General features: G+C 36.1%; 1 protein-coding gene across 3 annotated transcripts in view; it reads left to right on the top strand.

The window, feature by feature from the left end:
* The window catches only part of PFKP (phosphofructokinase, platelet), a 44,823-nt gene extending 25,282 nt beyond the window's left edge, over window positions 1-19,541 (top strand). The window contains exons 12-23 of one of the 3 annotated variants that reach the window (XM_064637596.1): window positions 108-177; window positions 3,113-3,259; window positions 4,102-4,172; window positions 4,540-4,627; window positions 5,584-5,736; window positions 10,736-10,888; window positions 14,509-14,673; window positions 15,744-15,805; window positions 16,833-16,944; window positions 17,699-17,798; window positions 18,429-18,534; window positions 19,008-19,541. In XM_064637596.1, the coding sequence (XP_064493666.1) occupies window positions 108-177; window positions 3,113-3,259; window positions 4,102-4,172; window positions 4,540-4,627; window positions 5,584-5,736; window positions 10,736-10,888; window positions 14,509-14,673; window positions 15,744-15,805; window positions 16,833-16,944; window positions 17,699-17,798; window positions 18,429-18,534; window positions 19,008-19,158 (1,378 nt within the window). In that variant the 3' untranslated portion in view covers window positions 19,159-19,541. The remainder of the gene's footprint in view (window positions 1-107; window positions 178-3,112; window positions 3,260-4,101; window positions 4,173-4,539; window positions 4,628-5,583; window positions 5,737-10,735; window positions 10,889-14,508; window positions 14,674-15,743; window positions 15,806-16,832; window positions 16,945-17,698; window positions 17,799-18,428; window positions 18,535-19,007) is intronic. The other 2 variants (XM_064637589.1, XM_064637579.1) reach the window with 2 other exon arrangements.
* The last annotated feature ends 168 nt before the right edge of the window (window positions 19,542-19,709 follow it).

Below are 19,709 nucleotides of genomic sequence, written 5' to 3'. Positions count from 1 at the left end.
TTTGTAATAACAGTGGTATTAATATTTCACCAAGTGTTTCTTTAAAAGAACTATGAGTTGAAAATTTTACTATTTCATTTGCTTATCTTACTTACTAATTTATTTAGGAGCTTTGAAAACAACCTAAACACTTACAAATTACTGGCGCACAAAATACCAGATGCCGAGCTTCCAAAGGTAAGGGAGGTTTTTTGAGTGTGCAATGCATGTCTGCTTTTGGGGTATCCTAACAATTAGTGGTTTTTTTCTGCTCTGCCCCTCATCCTACCTTAATACTCCCTTTAGTTTATAAAATTAGTTAAATATTATAGAATAAAGTTGTGTGTTGCAAGCATCTTTCTCTCTAATAATAAGTATCATTTTTTCAAAGTGAAATACCACTGTAAGTAGAAAATTTCTGTGTAGACAGTTTCTTTCTGTCTTGTATGTTGGGCCCCAATTGTTACAGTGTCTGGTCCTGATAGTTACTGTTTTGCCCTCTGTTCCTCACCATGGAGAGAAGGAAGGGAGATGTAATCATGATTAAGACTCTAAAAATCCTGAGATAAAGGAAGATTCAATATTAAAAGAATTCTAACCTAACCCTTCCTTTTGAAGGGCAAAATCACTTGAGCAAGGGCAAGTCCAGGAATTCATGGGATAGAATATTGAAGACAGATGAATCACCTTTATCTGATCTAATAAGTCACTGTGCATAATACAGTAGTGGACATTTAGTTCTTTTCTTTTTAGCTCCTAAGTTTTGTGTAAGAATAAATTTCAATTTACTAGGAAGCAGACACTAAATTTTGTGTGCAAACAAATTTTAGATGGGATTTTTTTTTTCATTAAACGTTTATTGAATAATTCTGGGTTTGATCATTGTTGGTGACTGTGTTACCTCACTGGTTAATTCCTCTTTTAGTTGTGTTTTGTGACCATTTGTTACTTTATTTTTGTAATTATGTTGCTGTTACATTTTTTAGATTTTTTTCCAATTAAATAATTGAGTAATGATTACTAATATCTTCTCAATATTATTAAGGATAAAAATGGCATTGAAAATATAATAATGACCTAAGACTGACCTTCAAAAGATCAAGGAATTGAGGATTTTTTTGGTGGATATTTAACATTTTCTTTGCCAGATCAGGTGTTTGAATGGTGATTTTTTTTGATTTACCAATGCAAATTCAGGACTATTAGCTTTCGGGGTTTTTATTTTGTTTTAAAATACTTTGGCCATACCTTCTTGTGATGTAGGCTCATGTAATTATTAACTACTTGGATCTGACCACACTAAGCAAATTTGTGCTTCAGTAAAAGAGGTTGAATGAGAATTAAAAAGCAGATGAAATGTGCATGTCACAGGAATTGAGGAAAAAGCTGAACTGATGTGATCAGTAGAGCCAGCTGAATGCTCTGCTTCAGCAGCGCTTCTGCACGAGTTTGGCTGCTTCTGTTTCCTTTGCATTTTTCGATTATTCTTTGATTGTACCAGAACTAAAAAAGAAACCATGTATATTTTGTTTTGGGTCTCTTTTTCTGTCGGTTTGTTTGGGGGTGACAAGGGAGTGGTGTTAGTTTTTTATTTGCTTGTTTTGGTTTTTATCAGGAGAAATTCCCTGATCATTACTTGACACCTATTCTGTTATTTTTGTTTTGTATTCCCATCTTCCAGGATAGAGCTAATTAACTTCTAGCTCTGCCAAAGCACCAAATTACTACGGTTTTGTCATATCAATAGTTGTAAATGATTTAGGGCCGTCCTTCTGATCTAAACCATGATGGATTTTAATATATTATGTGCAGGTTGTCAAGTTTTCTTGCATTTTGCTTACATGGTTTGTTGTCATTTAAATTCTCTTTGCTAAATTTATGCAGAGTGGTTAAACTTTCCCAAAGTTCAGGCATGTAGAGTTTTAATTCTTTACTTTTATTTTGCTCTTGGTATTAATTTCAAAGGTGTAAAGATTAAACAAAACTAATAAGTAGCAGTCCTTCATTATTTGGTTATGGATTATATCTGTTGTAAATCAACACTTCCTGAAGTCAGTGAAACTGTATTGATTTATACTGCTGACAGTTTCTTAATCAAAGAGAGTGGCCTGTGATTTATCTGAAAATGAGAATTCCGTTTCAAGGAATGTATGATATACAGAAGATCTACATTTCATGCTTTGCAGTTAAAATTTAATCCACAGATGCTGATTAGCATTTTACACCCAGTTGCACTCTGGCTTTATGTACCAAAATATTTATTATTTCATGTTACATTTTAAATAGAACTTTCTCTCTTACGCTGCTTTTGGTTTAAATTGCAACTGTATTTTTTTTTGATTTTTCAGACTTTTCAGTTCAAGTAGCTGCTTACCTGGGATACTCATTAAACTTGGGGGGGCACTATATAAGCAGTTATTTTGAGTCATTATAAAATACTTTACAGATTGCCATCATCTGAGAATGTATGGTACTGTGAAAGATGCTGAGTGCTCCTGTTTCCTACTAAATTATCAGCTGCTTGAAAAACCTGGCTAATAGCTTAATTTGAAAAGTTGTCTGTTCTGCTCTGCATGTTACTGATGATTCACATAAATGGTGTGGTGCTGGAATCAGCTCCTACTCTTTTTTTTTTTTTTTTTTTTTTTTTGGTGTTCAGGGCTTTTTCCTAAAAAAAAATATTACTGCTTTAATAACTTGAAGCTGGTTGAATAACACTGGCCACGCTGGATGGAACTCTGAGTGACTTGGTGTAGTGAAAGGTGCCCGTGGCAGGGTGGTTGGAACTGGATGATCTTTATGGTCCTTCCAACCCGAACCATTCTACGATCCTGTTTCTTGAACATAGCTGAGCTAGAATATAAAAACCTGAATAACTTGCAAACAAAATGAAAACACGATAAAGCCTTACTTAAGAACAAATATTCTTTTCTTTTAGAACTGTTTGTCTCTGATATTCTACAAGTGGGGAAATACATGTCTGTATCTTCTAGTTAACTTTAATCTTCAATGGGTTTAGGGGCTTTGAAATTTCCTTTTCTGCATTCCAGTATTTGGCAACTGTGTATGATGTACAAATTAACCATGATGTAGAAATTAAAAGTGCTTATTAAGTATTATTTTTATCTTTCAGACTAATTTTAATGTGGCAGTTTTAAATGTTGGTGCCCCTGCAGCTGGAATGAATGCCGCAGTGAGGGCTGCAGTGAGAGTTGGCATAACTGAAGGCCACAAAATGTTTGCTGTCATTGATGGATTTGAAGGTTTTGCTAAAGGAAAGGTCAGTATCACATGTGCATTAGCTAGTTATGTGTACCACATCCCACATCATCACCTTTGTTTGTTCTTAGGAGGCATGTTCTGTCATAAGTGCTGTGAGAACTGCTTCTGTAGGTTCTTTAATTTCATAAAGATATATAAGACCCAAATTGTAACTATATTTCTCAACTATTCGAGTCTATAGTCATTTATGCTGAATATTACTAATCACATGCTGCAGAGGTACAAAATTAGTTCAGATGAATCCTGTGTTCAAATTTTGGTCAATGTCGAGCATATTGTAGGATTTCCACAGAATAATTTCTGATTCTGAACAGTGAGTTGTTTTATCTGTGTTCCTTTACTATAAGAAACTTTGCAATGGAGCTTGTTGAGGGAGGAGGCTTCCCCCCCGCCCCCAGATGAGTTAGATTCTTCTATTCTTGTTTTAAATGTTAAGCATCAGTTGGTATACTGAAGAGAAACTGAATACAAGGCTAATGATGTCTATGCCTAGCTGGAGCCACAGATCCCAAAACTAACTTCAAACACCTAGTTTTAGGGTTTTGTGTTTCACATTCAATAGGAGAGGATGTGAAAATAAGATCAAGATATCAAACAAGGAGGCAGAGTTCACCATAGTCTGAAGGAAGAAAGAACAAATTGAATGGAAAGGGGTTCAAGAGAAATTAAGTTAACCTCTTGATGCTGTTTTCTTTCTTTGCTGCTCAGTTTTAGTGATGTCTGTGCCAAAAAACTTGTTCCAGCAGTCTTACAAGAAGTAGTACCTGGTGTTGGCTGCAGATCAAGAGAAGTAACTGGATAATTACTTAACAGAATCTCCTTTGTTATTTCTATTCAAAGATAAAGGAAATCAGCTGGGGAGATGTTGGAGGCTGGACTGGTCAAGGAGGATCAATTCTTGGTACAAAACGGTAACAAAAATATTTTTCCAATTGATATGATGAACTCTAGTGTTTTGGGGAATTTTAGAATCATTGTATTCCAGCTTGGGTATCTTTATGGTACTGAACCAACTCTGAAGAGAATGAAAATGGGAGTTGGAACCTCAACTTAAAACTTTCCTGGGGTCCTTACACTTTAAAGGATTGTAAACCTAGAATTTCTTTACAGCTGACATGATTCCTTAGTGGTTGTCTGGAAGAGTTATTTGTATGAATAAATATTTTAAAAAAAAAATATTGTGTTGCCTGCTCAGTTTATGATTTCAGCTTAATAATTAGTTCATATTGCTGCAGAGTCTGTAAATTTTTATTTTTCTTTTGGTTTGATGATTTTTAGTACTCTTCCGGCAAAATATTTGGAGAAGATTGCTGAGCAGATGCGCACGAACAGCATTAATGCCCTTATGGTTATTGGTGGATTTGAGGTACACTGAAATATCTTATTATGTCTAAGTAGAGTAGAACTCCTGCCAAAATGAATAGACTGTTTCAGTTTTTACCCAGTCCTCATGTAAAATGCATTTGGTTACAACTGTAATTGATATACAACATAAATAGTGTTTAGGATCAGAAGTATTGTGAATCAGTGATTCTTTGGAAAGCTGACAGTCGAAACAGTGACTAGAACTGCTAAATGCATAAATAAGGTGAGCTTGCATTATATTATTTGTGCATTAAAATACAATAAACCAGTGACTTCTATAGTGCAAGTTCCAGTCTGTATTGTATCAATACGTGGAACATACTTGCAGAAGTTCTTGACTTTTAGTAGTAATTGCACTATGGTTCCTTATTTAGCCACTCTTCTCACATAGTGCATTTCAAAATCTGTAATTGATCTAGAGAAGTATGTTCTCTTTTTTTTTTCTGTATTTTGTGTTTGCTTTGTTTTACAAACATAGTGAATTTTTGAAATCTTGATTCAGGAAAGTATTTTGCCAACTCTTAGCAGAGAAGAACATGCTCATTGCTTCTAGATAAGGAATGAATCATCATTTTTGTCCAAGCTGTTAGCCATGACCCTCACTCAGGAATATTAAAATTTTTAAATGAGGAGGAACAGTAACTGTGCAAATGAGGCGTAACAGTAACTGAAGCTTGGGGAACTAGTTTGTGTTGTAAACTAGTTACATGTAAACTTTGTTACATGTAAGTTATATATTCTCTTGAAGATGAATATTTATTGTTTGTTTTCAAATGTATACCCATTTTTAATGCTCTCTTTTTTGTGTCTGTGTTAGATTTTAGTAGTTCCTTAGTGCTCTGACTTGCTGAAGTGTGCTGTGGTAGAAATGGCTCCCTGTGTGGCCCTTCCCATTTTGTCACTCCAACTCTGCCCTTTATTCACCCTAATTTTTCACCCAATGCCTGTACCCAACAGGCTTACCTCGGACTTCTGGAATTGTCAGCTGCCCGGGAGAAATATGATGAATTCTGTGTTCCAATGATTATGGTTCCTGCAACTGTATCCAACAATGTACCGGGTTCAGATTTCAGCATTGGTGCAGATACTGCTCTGAACACTATAACTGATGTAAGTCTGCTCTGGTGTGTGCACTACTAACAAAGCAGTTCTGTTTAAAACTGATTCAATTGGCTAGAACTGGATATTTTTGTAGACCAGAACTTTGGAAATGTAATCTGGAAAATTACAGTTAGTTGATACAGCCACATTCATGACACCTGTTTAAAAAAGAGGAAGTCCAGGATCCCAAATACTTCTGTTAGATTTCCCTGAAACTACAATGACCTGTAAATTTTTGAACTACAAAATAAGATAACATCTGCCTGTTGTGTACTAAAGCTGAGACTTGATGATTTGGTGCACTGTAGAGGGGAAAATATCCCCACCCATTGTACATAAGAGTGTCAGTATACCCAGCTGCAACAAACACTGAGGGAATATTGCTCTGTTCAGAAAGAGATCCTTAGTTATGTAATGTCTTTATTCCTCAAAGAGAATATGTAAGGTCCATATTTCTCTAAAAATAGGAATTACATTTATTCTACTAATAGTAGATGTAATAAAAATGTGTTATCAAGTACCTTTTAAAAAATCAAATCCAGTAATACAATATAAATTAAAAATTGCATTATTAATCTATTATGAAGGAAAACTTCTTTACTTTGAATGTGACAGAGTGCTGGAGAAATCTTCATAGAGAGGATGTGGAGTCTCCTTCTCTGGAGATATTGTCAACCCACCTGTGTAATCTGCTTTAGCAGTGGGGTTGGACTAGATGATCTCCAGAGGTTCCTTCCAACCCCAGCCATTCTGTGGTTCTCTGGTTCTCTAATACTGAACTCAGTTGGGCAGAAAGCATAGTCAGCTGGACAAAAAGAGTTTCAAGTTGCTTTTGAAAATTAAATGACAATTCTTCTATCATTTAGCTGTATTTGAAAATTTTAATCATGATGGTATTTCCAGAAATTTGAAGGATTCTTCAAATCCTGCCGACTTCAAAAGCATTACCATAATTTTGACTGTTTTGTTTTTTTTTTACTATGCCAACATAAATAATTATATCTTTAGCAAAAGAAACCTTTCAATTAGGAAATACCAGTTTCCTTAACTGTTGACTTAAGATTGTAAGCTAACCAAAATTTATTGAACATATTCTTTATAGACAACTTAGGTTAGAAATGTTGATGTTGTTTCCAGTTCTGGTAAATAAAAATATCTCTCCAAAATGACTGATCACAGACTAAGGTGAGTAAAATGATTGTGCAAAACATCTGCTTTCCTTCTTCTCTTACCTTCATAAGCTTTGTTAACTTAACTGATTTCTTTTTATAGGTTATTTCATGTAGAGGGGTATATTGTACTCAGTCTCTCTCTCTTTGTTACTTTAGTTTGCTTTATATTTAGGTTTCTAGATATCATTTGCCTTCATTAGATAAAATGTCATTATTTCCATATTTTCAATGCAGTAGTTGAAAACTTTTCATAATTATATTTTTTTGCTAATAGCTTCAGTCTTGGTTTTTTTGCATTTTATTTTGCTTAGATTTTTCTCAGAAATAAATACAAAAAATACTGGTTCTGCAAGATTTAGATTCAGTGGAGTGGAAAATTAAATTATTAAATTTGGGTGTTTTTGTGGGAAGTAGCAGACTTTTGCATTGGGGAAACATTTCTGCTTGGTATCTTTGCAGCTCCGATTGTTTGAACGTGGTTCACTGAAACTGCCAATGAGAAAAATCTATTCAGTAATTCCTGTGTCATGCTCAGATCAGGTTCAGTAGGAACTGAGCCCCGTGTTAAATGCGACCGATAGGCTCGATACACATCACACAATTGACTGTGGTAAACCAAAGTAGGAGATGGATAATTGACATTAGATCTAGTTTGTATATAGTTTTTTATTCTTATTACCACTGTTAGGTCAATAAATGCATCATAGTTTTTGATGTTCTCAGAGTAGTAGTACTCCTTCTGAACACCAAAATGTCATCACACTTAACTTTTCTGTGGTACTGTTCGTTCTTGTAAGATCTTGACAACTTGTAGTTAAGGTAAGTACAGTTGTAGTGGGTAATAAGGGCTTGTTGGTGTTTGGCATTATTAGACACCTGTCAGCTGTTTATAACTTGTCAAGGCATATAAATGGTACCTCAAGGCTTGTATGTATATATTTAGGCATACCAGATAAATTTTTGAGGATGGCAGAATAAGAACACGAACTTTGAGTTTTCTGTGAAATGGGGTATCACTAAAATAACTACCACAATAAAAATACCTATATTTTCAACTTTATGTTACTAATTCAGTGAAATGAGTAGAATATTGTTTCAGATAGCAGACCTCAGGAATGTGACAACCAAGAAATGTTAGGTTTTTTCTTACAGAACTGCGAAAGATGGAAATTTCTTGTCAGATGCAAGTTGGATTACTTAATAGCGATCAAAAAGAGACCTTAGCAATACATTTTGCAGGTGGAACTGAAAAGCACCAACCTAGTCTGTAATTAATTAAGCAGAATGAATTAAAAGTTAGACTCTTGCAGCAAGTGACCATGGAAAGGATAAAAATTTAATTTGAAAACAAAACCTACTGATAGGCTAGAGGAAATTGATGGAAAAAGGGATAAACCACAACAAGGTATGGAATAAAATTCATTTGATTTAGAAGATGTAGAAATAAATGGGGGAATGAAAAAGGTATTTGCTAGAGAAAAATGGAACCTGAAAAAAGAAGAGGCTAAAACTTTATGTGTTTCTTTGACAACCTGTCTTTTCCTGTCATCAAAGGGAAGGGGGTACAGACTGATGAATTGCTTTTGTGGAAAAAAAAATAGCAAACAGCCCCTGAGGAGCAATGAAAGCTACAGTTAGATTGCCTTAAGGTGGTCTCCACACGTTTCCCTTGGAAAGCACAGACTCCTGTGTCCTCCCAGTATATGTGGCTCCACATTACTCTGAACTAGGAAGCTGAAGATGAGCCTGCCCAAGCTAGTTACTTTTTCATCTGTTTCAGCTGTTCAAACAAGCTGATGAAACAAGCAACAGCTGATGAGGAGCAAGGGCAGTAACTCCAGTCCCTTCCAGGGCGGTTTGCATTTAGATACAGTCAGCAAACCAAAGTCCTTGCTTGACTGCACATATTTTTATAAAAGCATCCTTGGTTACAACAATAACCTTTTAGTAACATAAATTTAATAAAAGAGTGGGAAATGATTAAACCACTTTATTAATATTATCCCTCTATGATCTTACTGTAGTAATTCTGTACAAAAAATAGTTATCTAGGAGTTATTAAAACCATTGATCACTTGCTTACCCTTTATAATTAAGTGACCCTACATTGAAAGCATTTTCATATTTTGCTGCAGTGATGTTGTTGCATACAGTCATCTAATGCTCATGCTTGGTGAAGGTACAGTCTTTGGATATGTTGGCTGAAATCACTTGCATCAAATAAAATGTCAGTATTTAATGCAAGTAAAACATATCTTAACTGCATCTTAACATATCATAAATTCAGACTAACCAATTATGTTAGCTATTCCCCCAAAGCTCCCTTCGACTTGGTTTTCCAGAAGTCTCAGTATAACACCTTCTAGAGAAACTCATGTTTTGCAGATCTACATGCGGTTTTACCAAATCACTGTGAGTTTATTTTTTTGGTAGAAATGAAAATTCACAGCAGCCTGACTGAGTTGAGTTGGACCAGGCAGTTACAGAAAAGTCATCAGTGAGGTCTCATCTACTCAAAAAACCAAAATCCCCACATTTGTTGTTGCTGTGACTATATGGCTTCTCAGCTCTATGGGTCTGAAAGTTCAATATTTTAGGCTGTGTTTCTGCCTTAAACTGGAGGTACATCCTAGCACTGAGCTTCACTGAAAGTTGCATTTACAAGACATGCAAGAAGAGATAGATTTCAGGAAGTCAGTTAGCACTTATGCACCAACAGCCAAACATAACCTTTCCTCTCACTGAACAGGATCTGCTCTATCTATGACAAAAGCCTAGAGAGCAGAACTCTCATAGGTGAATTTTTTTCCCATTATTTTCTTCTAAGTTATTGCTTAAATCAGTCACTGTATAGATATGCCTGGACATACCTTGATAGTTAGCTAATTTTGATCTGCAATAGTTTGCTTCTCTGAACTGATTTGAGAAATTGAGAAAATGAGACTTCTGTGAACATTGGTCCTTTCAGGGAGAAAGATGAAGAGAAAGTAGTGTACTATGTAATCAGGCTTTCTTGTGGAGAGTCATTACATAGTCAGTTTGAAAAACTGTCACACATCATGAGATGCTGATTAGATTAGAAATAATTGGAATAATTTAACTAAAAAAAATTTATTTACTGACTTAAAACAGCTGCAAAATCTTAACCTTTATTTTGACATGATTATTTAGTTTGTAGAGTCTTTCAAAGGACCTACAGCTACTTTTCAAAGAATCCTTGAACTATACTTGCAAACTTTATTAACTCATCCATGTGCACATGTTTCTGGATTTTTCTGGGCCTATATCCAGTTTATGTGCATAAAGGCAGATGTGTGATGTTGATAGAATCCTTGAAGACATGGGCAAACTTTTTTCCTTTTTTCTTGGTGGAAATAGATGTGTGTCTTGATAGGATAACATAGTTTTTTAAAAAAGCATCTTTCTTTAAGCATTTCTTTCAAATGGCAAGGGTTTTTACTGGTTAATTTTTCTGAGCTCCTTAACACGTATCAAACGTGGTTCTTCATGTGCTTTTTTGTGGAATTGTTTCCAGTCTGGCCTTATGCCATCCTTTTCTGCCCAGCTGCTTCAGACCTCTCTGCAGTGCACACTTCACGTTCAGTCTGTGCTAACTTGTACTAATCCTCTGCGTTTCTTGAAAGAGCATTGTGCCAATGCAACCCCAGTGCACTGTTGTGGTATGAACAGGATATTTTCCCCCTCCCCAAATAATCTCACCAATTGTATTTGCTCGGGCCAATGGACAGCCACGTTTACCATCACATGCCAGGAGTCATTAGCAGAGCAATCCAAAGACAAAGAATGTGTCACTCACACTTGTACCACTGCTTCAGGCCTATGAAAGTTGTCTGCAGCTCCAGGAGGCACGTTCCCGCTTTGAGGAGTTTAGCGTTCCTATCTGTGTGTTGCCTGCTACTATTAGCAACAATGTGCCCGGCACAGACTTTAGCATTGGTGCCGACACTGCCTTGAATGCTATTGTGGAGGTAAGACTGCATATCTTTTGAAAGTTATGATGATAAAAATGCATAAGAGGAGGGTACTTAAAGACCTTGAAATGTCTAGTTTTCTAAAGTAACTCAGTAACAGTATTTTTTTATGGTTTATATTTAAGAGGTTTTCCAAGACTGATTAAAGATTAACCTTATAAGAAGTATTATATTGTGTATTTAACTTTTGGGTACTCTATTCTGTTCTTCAAGACTGCTGCATTAGTGCTTAGGGTATTTGCTTTTACTGAGAATAAAATATTTTGCTTGCTTTGAATTCATTTTTATCTTATGTATTACTTAGGTAAAAAAAGAGAGCACATTTTATAAATAAACATCCCATTTATTGCATGAACTACTGACCAAGCTCAGTGCAGTAGAGCATTTTAAGTACATGATTAACACTAAACACATGAATAATCCCATAGACTCCATCAGGCTTAACATATATAAGTGCATGTAAATGCATGCATAGCCTAAGCAGTTAAGTCTGTCACTGATGTTTGACTAAACAGTGAAAGGCCAGAACTTGCTATGAGTGAGTTTTTCATTTCAGTCAAAACAATCAGTTTTCTGGTTTTAGCTTTTTCCCTTGGGTACAACCAACTGCTCTATGAGCTCTCTCAGTTGTTCACTTATCCTGTTGACTCTGCTGGTGACACAGCAAAGGGAACTGAGTTGAGGTCTAATTCAAGCAAATGAGTAAATCTGTGAACAACTCTGGATTTTATCAAACCCCTCATTAGCAATCTGTATAACTAATTATGAAGTAATTGGCCAAGAAAGTCAGTCTAGAGATTCCAGGGGGTTGAGAAATGCAGGTTTGTTTTCCTCCGCTAATGCAGTGTTGCTTCTTTATGTACAGTGAAAAAAGTCCAGTAGATAACTGGAGGAGCTATGTCAGAATACAGGATGGCCTGGTCCTTGGGAGCTGCAGGACAGCATCCCTGGGGTGAAGTTGTCCTAAGGTGTAGTGAGGGCACATCGTAGCAATACATCTGTAGGCAGGACATAGGTATTTTTACTTCTCCATTAGCTGCTCTCCCTTAGCCTGACATTTATAGAAGTAGGTAAGTCTGCTAATAGTGACTTCTAATAGTGATGCACCTTTAAAAGTGAAAGCATTAAAACACAGTGGGGCAACAAATGATTCCATATAATGCTGCTTCCTCTTATTGAATTTTTTATTATTAATTGCAATTTGTACAGCTTTCAATAAAGCTCTCAGTAAAAAAAAAAAGGTGTCTAATTTTATTGTGGTTAGTTTATTATTCGTTATAGTAACAACGGAACACTGTTGGTGAAGTTTTGAATATCAGGATTTTTCATTAAGCTGGATCAGTTCATATGAAAGCTCAACTAACAATGGAATTCCAAAGAGTGCTCCAAAAAGAGTCCACTTTCCTTCATGTTTAAGATGTCTGAAACCTGCACCAAGCACTTGAGGTTTGGCCTTTCCAGCCTGTAGAGTAGTATATGAATTAATGGTTTGTTAAAATCCATCTGTGCCATTTTTGTATTTGGGTGTTTCTATCACAGTCATTCTGAGAAAGCAGGAATAGTAGAAAGTTTCTACTCTGTCTTTTGTACAGTCAAGAATAAAAACCCTTCTAAGTAGATTTCAAGTGGTTAGTCCCATAAGCAACTAATGATTTACATCCTTGCTTAGAACCTGGAGATTCTCAAAAGGCAGAAAATTACACTCTACTACCAGCAGCTGGAAAACTTTTTTAGAAATGTTAGGGTTATGTTTTAAGTCTTAAGACTTTAAATGCTTTAAGTCTCTCAAAATGGTGGAAATCTTCACAAGTTTTTATTTACTTAGGGTCTGAAGCCAAGATTTCTTTTTTTTTATAACATAAGCTAAACATGCAGTACCTATCCAGTTTCTGGCAGCTTTTTAAAAGTGAGTTAACACTGGTTCAATTTTGCAGTATTCTGCAAAAATTCTCGTGAAGCAGTATCTGGAATGGGAAAGTAAAGTGCCTGAGCACATTGTAAAATCCTAGACAGGTAAAAAAAAGTGTTGTTTTGAAAAACTGATAGTAGGCTTCTGTGACATAGTTTGTTATGGAGATACTTTCTGCTTAGGATAACAGAATAACAATTTGTATTCTCAATAAATTCATGTGAATTCTGCATCTGTGTGCATCTATGCAAATATAAAAATGAAATATGTATAAATGAAATTACATGTGTATCTTTTGCTAGGTGGACCTAAATAAAGACATACACTGGTCTTAGGCTTTCAGTGCATTAAACTGTATTATGTTAGAAGTTCTAGGGTTTGTTTATTGTTTTAAATTTTCTCAAGTATCAATCAATTATGTGTTCTGTGGTCTGTTAGGTATGTTTTTAAAGATCATATTGCTCACAATCTGAATTTCAGCTTGAAGTGGTATTTTCAGTTAGCTGAATGGATGCCCTGGTTTTAAAACTGAGAAACAAATACCTCAAATCTTACAGCATCTACAGTTACTCATTCAGAAAATCAGTAAGGCATGGGGATTTTTAAACGTTACCGTAATTCAAGTTTCAAGATGACAAACTTCCCAGGTACTTCTGTTTCCATGTTTTACTAAACAGAACTGGTGTTGGGGCAGTACATCAGTTTCACAAAATCCTTCCTGTCACAAAGCATGGTACATCCTATTTATTTATTTCTAAGACAAGGAAATAGGATATTTTTATTTCTCTCACTTGCTTTTTGAAAGGAGGATACATTAATTGACAACTTTAAAATTACTTGGAATGACAGAAAAATTCATTACAGGAGGTGATTTTGTCAAATAGATTTTTGAATATTATTAAAACCTAGAGGTGTATCATAACCTATTTCCTAGTTTCTGCATTTTCATAAGTTTCCTAGGTCTTGCCACACCGGAGATTGTTACTTTCCAAGTCTCTTAGGCAGCTCTAATAAATATTGGTTTTAATTGGTTTCATGTAAGCAACTGATCTTGTAGAGAACATTCCTTATGCTGGTCAGAGTAAGGTGCAAATGGAGATTGCAGTCTTCTTATAGTATGTACCTATTAGTAAAAAAGCAAAAACATTTTAAAACATGCACCAGTAGTGCTTGAAATAAAGATACTTGTGTGGATATTGTTACTGAAAAGTAACAATGCTCAGGACTTACAAAGTTGTAGCTGTTCGGTATGGTTGGGAATGCAATGAATTTTAACATAAAAGAAATAAACTTCAGTGCTGAATAGAGTTAAAGAAGAGAAATTTAGTCATACCAGAATTTATTAAAAAGCTCCATTATATCTATTTGTATCTGTGTTAAAAAACAGATACACAACTGTTAATTCTATTTACAAGCCAAAATGAGTTCTTGTTTTAGTATTTGCAGGAAGAAAATAAATGAGAGTTGATAGTAAAGAAACATTTTATTTTGACACTGGTGTTCAGGGTATGGTTTATAAGAAAGACTTTATTTGGTAATTATTATAGTTAAATGAGTTACGCTGTTTTGGAATTTTTAAATATTTTTTTTCTAAATGCTTTAATTATTTTTTTTCCCAGTAAGTGACGCAAAGTTGCATGACATACAAACGCATTAAAAAATCAAGCTTTTTTTTAATGTATACTTAGAATATCTTGTCTCTGAGCAGACGTGTGACCGGATCAAACAGTCGGCCAGTGGCACCAAGCGCCGCGTGTTCATCATCGAGACCATGGGTGGTTATTGCGGTTACCTGGCCAACATGGGGGCCCTGGCAGCAGGAGCTGATGCTGCTTATATCTTTGAAGAACAGTTTGATATTCGAGAGCTCCAGGTATACAGCAAAAAAAAAAATTTTGCTCATTTTTAAGTATATCCTAAAGTTGTTGTACATCATAATATGTGTTCGTGAAGTAAACGGCTCGTTTAAGGAAAAAAACAGTTTATATTGTGTCTAAAAGCTGTGCTTGTCATGCCGGTTCTTATGCCATAACATAAAGGAACATAGTATTGACACCAAGTTCAGTAAGGACAAAAATAATTGTGTCAGCCATTGAACTCTGCTAGATGAATTGTTTCATTTTTACTCTTTTGATTGGAATGCAGATGAAATGAACAGACTTAGGTAGTTTTAAAATAAAACCAAAAATAGAGCTAAAATAAAAAAAATATATTCTTTCATTATGGTAGAATTGTGTTAGAAGGCTGTTCAGGTCAGGAACTGACCAGTTTGTCAGGTTTGTTAGGTACTGACTGTTACCACAGCTATTCAGAGCATGTCTGGAAGTGTTACTAAAATAAAGACCTCAGGCTTTAAGGATTACAGATTAGGGTGTGTTACATACACAAGCTGACATGGAACTTATCTCCTGTGAGGACTTCAGACTTGTGCAGTAGTTGGTGAGAGCTGTGGTCATGGACAAATTCAAAGGTAAACCAATAGAAATTTCCTGAAAGGCACAGACATGTGAAATGAACCATAATTATCCCCACTCATTTTTTCAGTGGCATGTACTCATCATATCCTATAGGGGAATACCAGCACAGCAGGGTATCCATAACAGGACTGTTGGCAGGACTGGGAGTAAGGCCCCAGCTATGGTCTTCTGTGACAGTTTCTGTATTTTTACATATATCAAGCTTGATGCTGTACCAGTATAGCATATAAAACCACCTTTTTTATTAAAATCAGTTACTTGTTGTATAGAGGAAGATGTTAGTTCTAGCCCAAGATGAATAGTCATATACAGCATGTTATCCTGGATCTCCAAAATTTTCGATTATTTGAATTTACACATAATGCTTTATGTGAAATACTCGACAGAAGTTCTCAAGAAACGTAGGCTCATAAAAGTTGTTTAAAAGTTCTGTATGGCTCTTTGAAAATACTTTTGTTGGTTTTAGGCTAATGTGGAACACTTGACTGAAAAAATGAAAACCAGTATCCAGCGTGGTCTAGTGCTGAGGTAGGTAAAAGTAATTGTAATAGATGGCATCAGTGATGCTGAGCATTTCCAGAGAGGTTGGCTGCTTGGCCACTTGGAATAACACTCCCAAGTTTGTACTCTTTGGTTATTCCTTTAGCATGTGATTTTTACTAAAGCTGTTGCTCCAGAAGGCAACTGTGGAAGCTTAAGTCCAAAACTTACTTCTTTCTGTGTAAATATATTTGCTCTGTAGTCTAATTAATTTTATCCTGTTTCCAGTCTGTTTTCTCATCGGGTTTGTCTTTTATTCTAGATTCTTTCTTGCTACAGGTAGTGTGTACTGTAAATGTGTACACATAAAATATGGCTTTTACTGTAAAAATGCTGCTTAGATTTTAAGAGATAATGTAGAATAAAATACCTTTCAGAAATGAAAATATTTAAAACATATTATCATGTTTTAAAATCCTACCTCTGTAGGCAGCCTGTAGCTTCTCTTCCTTGAGCATTTATTTTCAGTTTGCCAAATAGTGGAGGGATAAAAATTAATACCACCATAACCTGTATGAGAGTACCATTATATTTGTTCAGGTTCTACTAGTTAAATGATTGGGGTGAAAAGTATCCTACATTTACAATATTAGTAAGGAATAGCCTAAAGGTGCTATTCATTATCCATGTTTTGATAAAGGGCAAAATGATGACACTGGATGTTGATGACTTTTAGTGCAGTTTTTCCTCTGTGTAATGAATTTGTCAGACTTAAAACAGTTATTTTTCACTGCTGGATTCCAAGTGACCTGCCAGTGATGTAAGTGCAGTAACAGTAATGCAGACTGCAAAATTATGAGCAAGTTACAGGGAAGTGAGCATGGAATACTTCCTTGGTCACCTTCCTAGTTCCTTCCTGGTTACAAACTGGTTTCCAGGAAGGCCTAGACTGAAACCATCACACAGGATTACTCATATCAAGAAAATGGGAAAAACGCTTGTCATTCAATAGCTGTAGAAGCATCCAGTACTTCATAGTAAATTTGCTAAGTGTACGTGGCCTTAATTGTTACAGAAATGAGAACTGCAATGAGAACTACACAACTGACTTCATTTATCAGCTGTATTCTGAGGAAGGAAAAGGAGTGTTTGACTGTCGAAAAAATGTATTGGGCCACATGCAGCAGGTAAGTATAATCTTAAAGTTGCACACAAGACTAACTTTGTATGGACAAAGAACATACACTGTTCAAGCATTTCAAAGAAGTCTGACTCAGGATTAAAGAAAAAAAGCGTGGATTTCTGTTTGTAGGTAACTCAGAAGTACTGGGGGTTTTTTTAGCATTAGATTTTATTGCAATCCCTGTTTAAAAATCTAGGGAAAATATGCATAAGATTCTTAATGATTTTCATATTTATTCCTTAAGTAACAACTCCATTTTTTTTTTTATTATTGTAATACATTCTTGTATAACACACTTATCTGCCCATGCATAATGTATCTGCCTTCTGAGCCCTGGAAGAGATGGGATTTCATTAGGGAAATCTGTGCAGATGGATATTATTGTGGAAGAGAGTAGTGGGGCACTCCTTTGGCCTCTGTACTACATTTCTTTATCTCACAGTGCAGCTTGTTATTGGGAAGAAAGGGAGTTTCTGATTTGGCTACACTTACCACCAAGGCTGAGGTGGAGGAAGGGGCCAACAGTGCCCTCCATTCATCTGAGATGTAGCACTGATTCCATGAGAATTCTACAGGTGCTGAACACAAATTTTTTTAAATGCCCTAAATTGATTTCTGTGCTGGGGTTTTTGACTTACTTGTTTTGCTAAGTGGGGGAAATGAAAATAAGAGACAGAACAGGTCATTAGCAGAGACGACTGATAAAACAGACACAGATCCTGCTTTGATAACTAACCCTCACTTAAACTTTCACACAGGGTGGAGCACCTTCGCCGTTTGATAGAAATTTTGGGACAAAAATTTCAGCAAAAGCTATGCAGTGGATCTCCAAAAAACTGAAAGAAACCTACCGGAAAGGTGCAGAAATGTTTGGTGCAATCCCTTTGTTACTGTATTTGATTGTCTGTCAGTATATAAGACTACTCCACTATGCAAACAGACTAATGTTTATTAGTCAACATATTTCTTGCCCTCTTGATGTTTTTATTATTCAGTAGTGCCTTGCTGTGCTTCCTGCTGTACGAAGATTTCCACCTGAGTGAGGTCAATAATTCAGATAGCTATTATATCATCTTTCTTAAAAAAATGCTAGTGTGATTGCAGGTTTTCATGAGTGAAGGAACTGATGCTTATATAGTTACATGTGTTCTTCCTTTTTGTTTCATGCTGCCTTTATGGGAGACAGAACCAGGTAATGTGCCTTCTTTGGGAGTTTTTGTAAAGCACTATTTCCTACAATCTAAAACTGGATGCTAAAAATCAGTCTTATTGTTGCTTAATTGCACTGTGATTTTGTTGGTAATTACCAAAGCTAAGCTAAAAAAGTGAAAATCTAACCCTATTAAAGCACTAATTGATGATCATTCTATTAAGTAATCAGTAGCTGAAATAAAGCTACTGTAAGCTTCTGATTCAGTTTAATTACAGAAAAATGGTATTTGCCCTTGTACATGTGAGAAAGATCCTGAATTACTTCATTCCTTTTAGGAAAAGTATTTGCCAATACCGAGGACTCAGTGTGTTTGCTGGGAATGCGCAGACGCAACCTTGTGTTCCAGCCCGTGGCTGAGCTCAAGAGTGAAACAGACTTTGTGTATGTATACCCTGCTTACATGTTAAACACCTTGGCACAGCCTTCCCTTCTCCACTGCAAACAAACACTCCCCTGCAGTGCTCACAGTTTGCCCCGCCTCTCACTGCTTGGGCTTGGGCTTGTCTTTGGCCACCGATTCACTCTGATTTGTTCTCTGGTCTTTTCCCTTCATGCTTTCTCCTCATCCTCCTTATACTTGCAAGTCTCTCATTGTGAATTCTGGGACTCTGCTGCCTTTTTAAACAACTTTAACAACTTTTTTGTAATTGCTCTAATGCCTGGAATTACTTCTGGTTCAGTTCAGTGCAGCAGCATTTTTGTGCCAAATTCAGTATTCTGACCTTGATTCTCCTTATTTTGGGTCAGTGTTTACATCCCACCATAAAGGTCAATGTCTGATCCTGTTTATAAGGAAGGTGTTTGCCTTACCCCCCGAGTATATCAATCAGTGACCTCCCTGTTTTCCCCACCAGGCACAGGATTCCCAAGGAGCAGTGGTGGCTGAAGCTGCGACCACTGATGAAGATCCTGGCCAAGTACAAGACTAGTTATGATGTGTCAGACTCAGGCCAGCTGGAGCATGTGGCCATGCTCCCCAAGGAAGCAGTGCCCGCACCCATCTAAACACATCACATTTAGATCGTTGTCATAGATCCACATTGTGAGTAACAATGCTTTAGAATCGTTACAGCTTTGTTTTGTAACATTTAAATTATTGTTCCAGCACTTTATGTGAAACAAGACGTTCAGCTGTCACACAGATTTTGTCCTGTATGTGTGTTATGTTTGAGACGAACCCTTGCATCTAATGGAAGAGCACCAGTTACTGATACTGCCCCTTAACAAAGCAAGTGCAACACCGTTCTATGCACTCTGTAAGTTACTCATCTACTGCACTTTGTTTCAGAGTACTTACACCCCAAAACTAAGTGTAGATGGCTAGCTTTGTGTTGAGTTACAGGATGTGCTTAATGTTCCTGAAGTGAAATAAAGTACTGTTGCAAACATCACGTGTGATGTGTCACAAATTGTGTTCACCTGCTTTTAAACAGGGAATGACACTTGGTGGAGGATTCTCTATACACACCAGTGAAGGAAAAAAAACCCTGCCCTTTTTGCTTGCACAGGAATGATAAAGCTATGTCTTGGGGATGGGAGCAGGGAGAAGAAGCTCT

The sequence above is a fragment of the Pseudopipra pipra genome, chromosome 1, assembly GCF_036250125.1.
Source record: "Pseudopipra pipra isolate bDixPip1 chromosome 1, bDixPip1.hap1, whole genome shotgun sequence".
In the NCBI taxonomy this organism is placed as follows: Eukaryota; Metazoa; Chordata; class Aves; order Passeriformes; family Pipridae; genus Pseudopipra; species Pseudopipra pipra.
The sequence above is the reverse complement of the archived record's forward strand: the minus strand, read 5'-3'. Positions and strand labels throughout refer to the sequence as shown.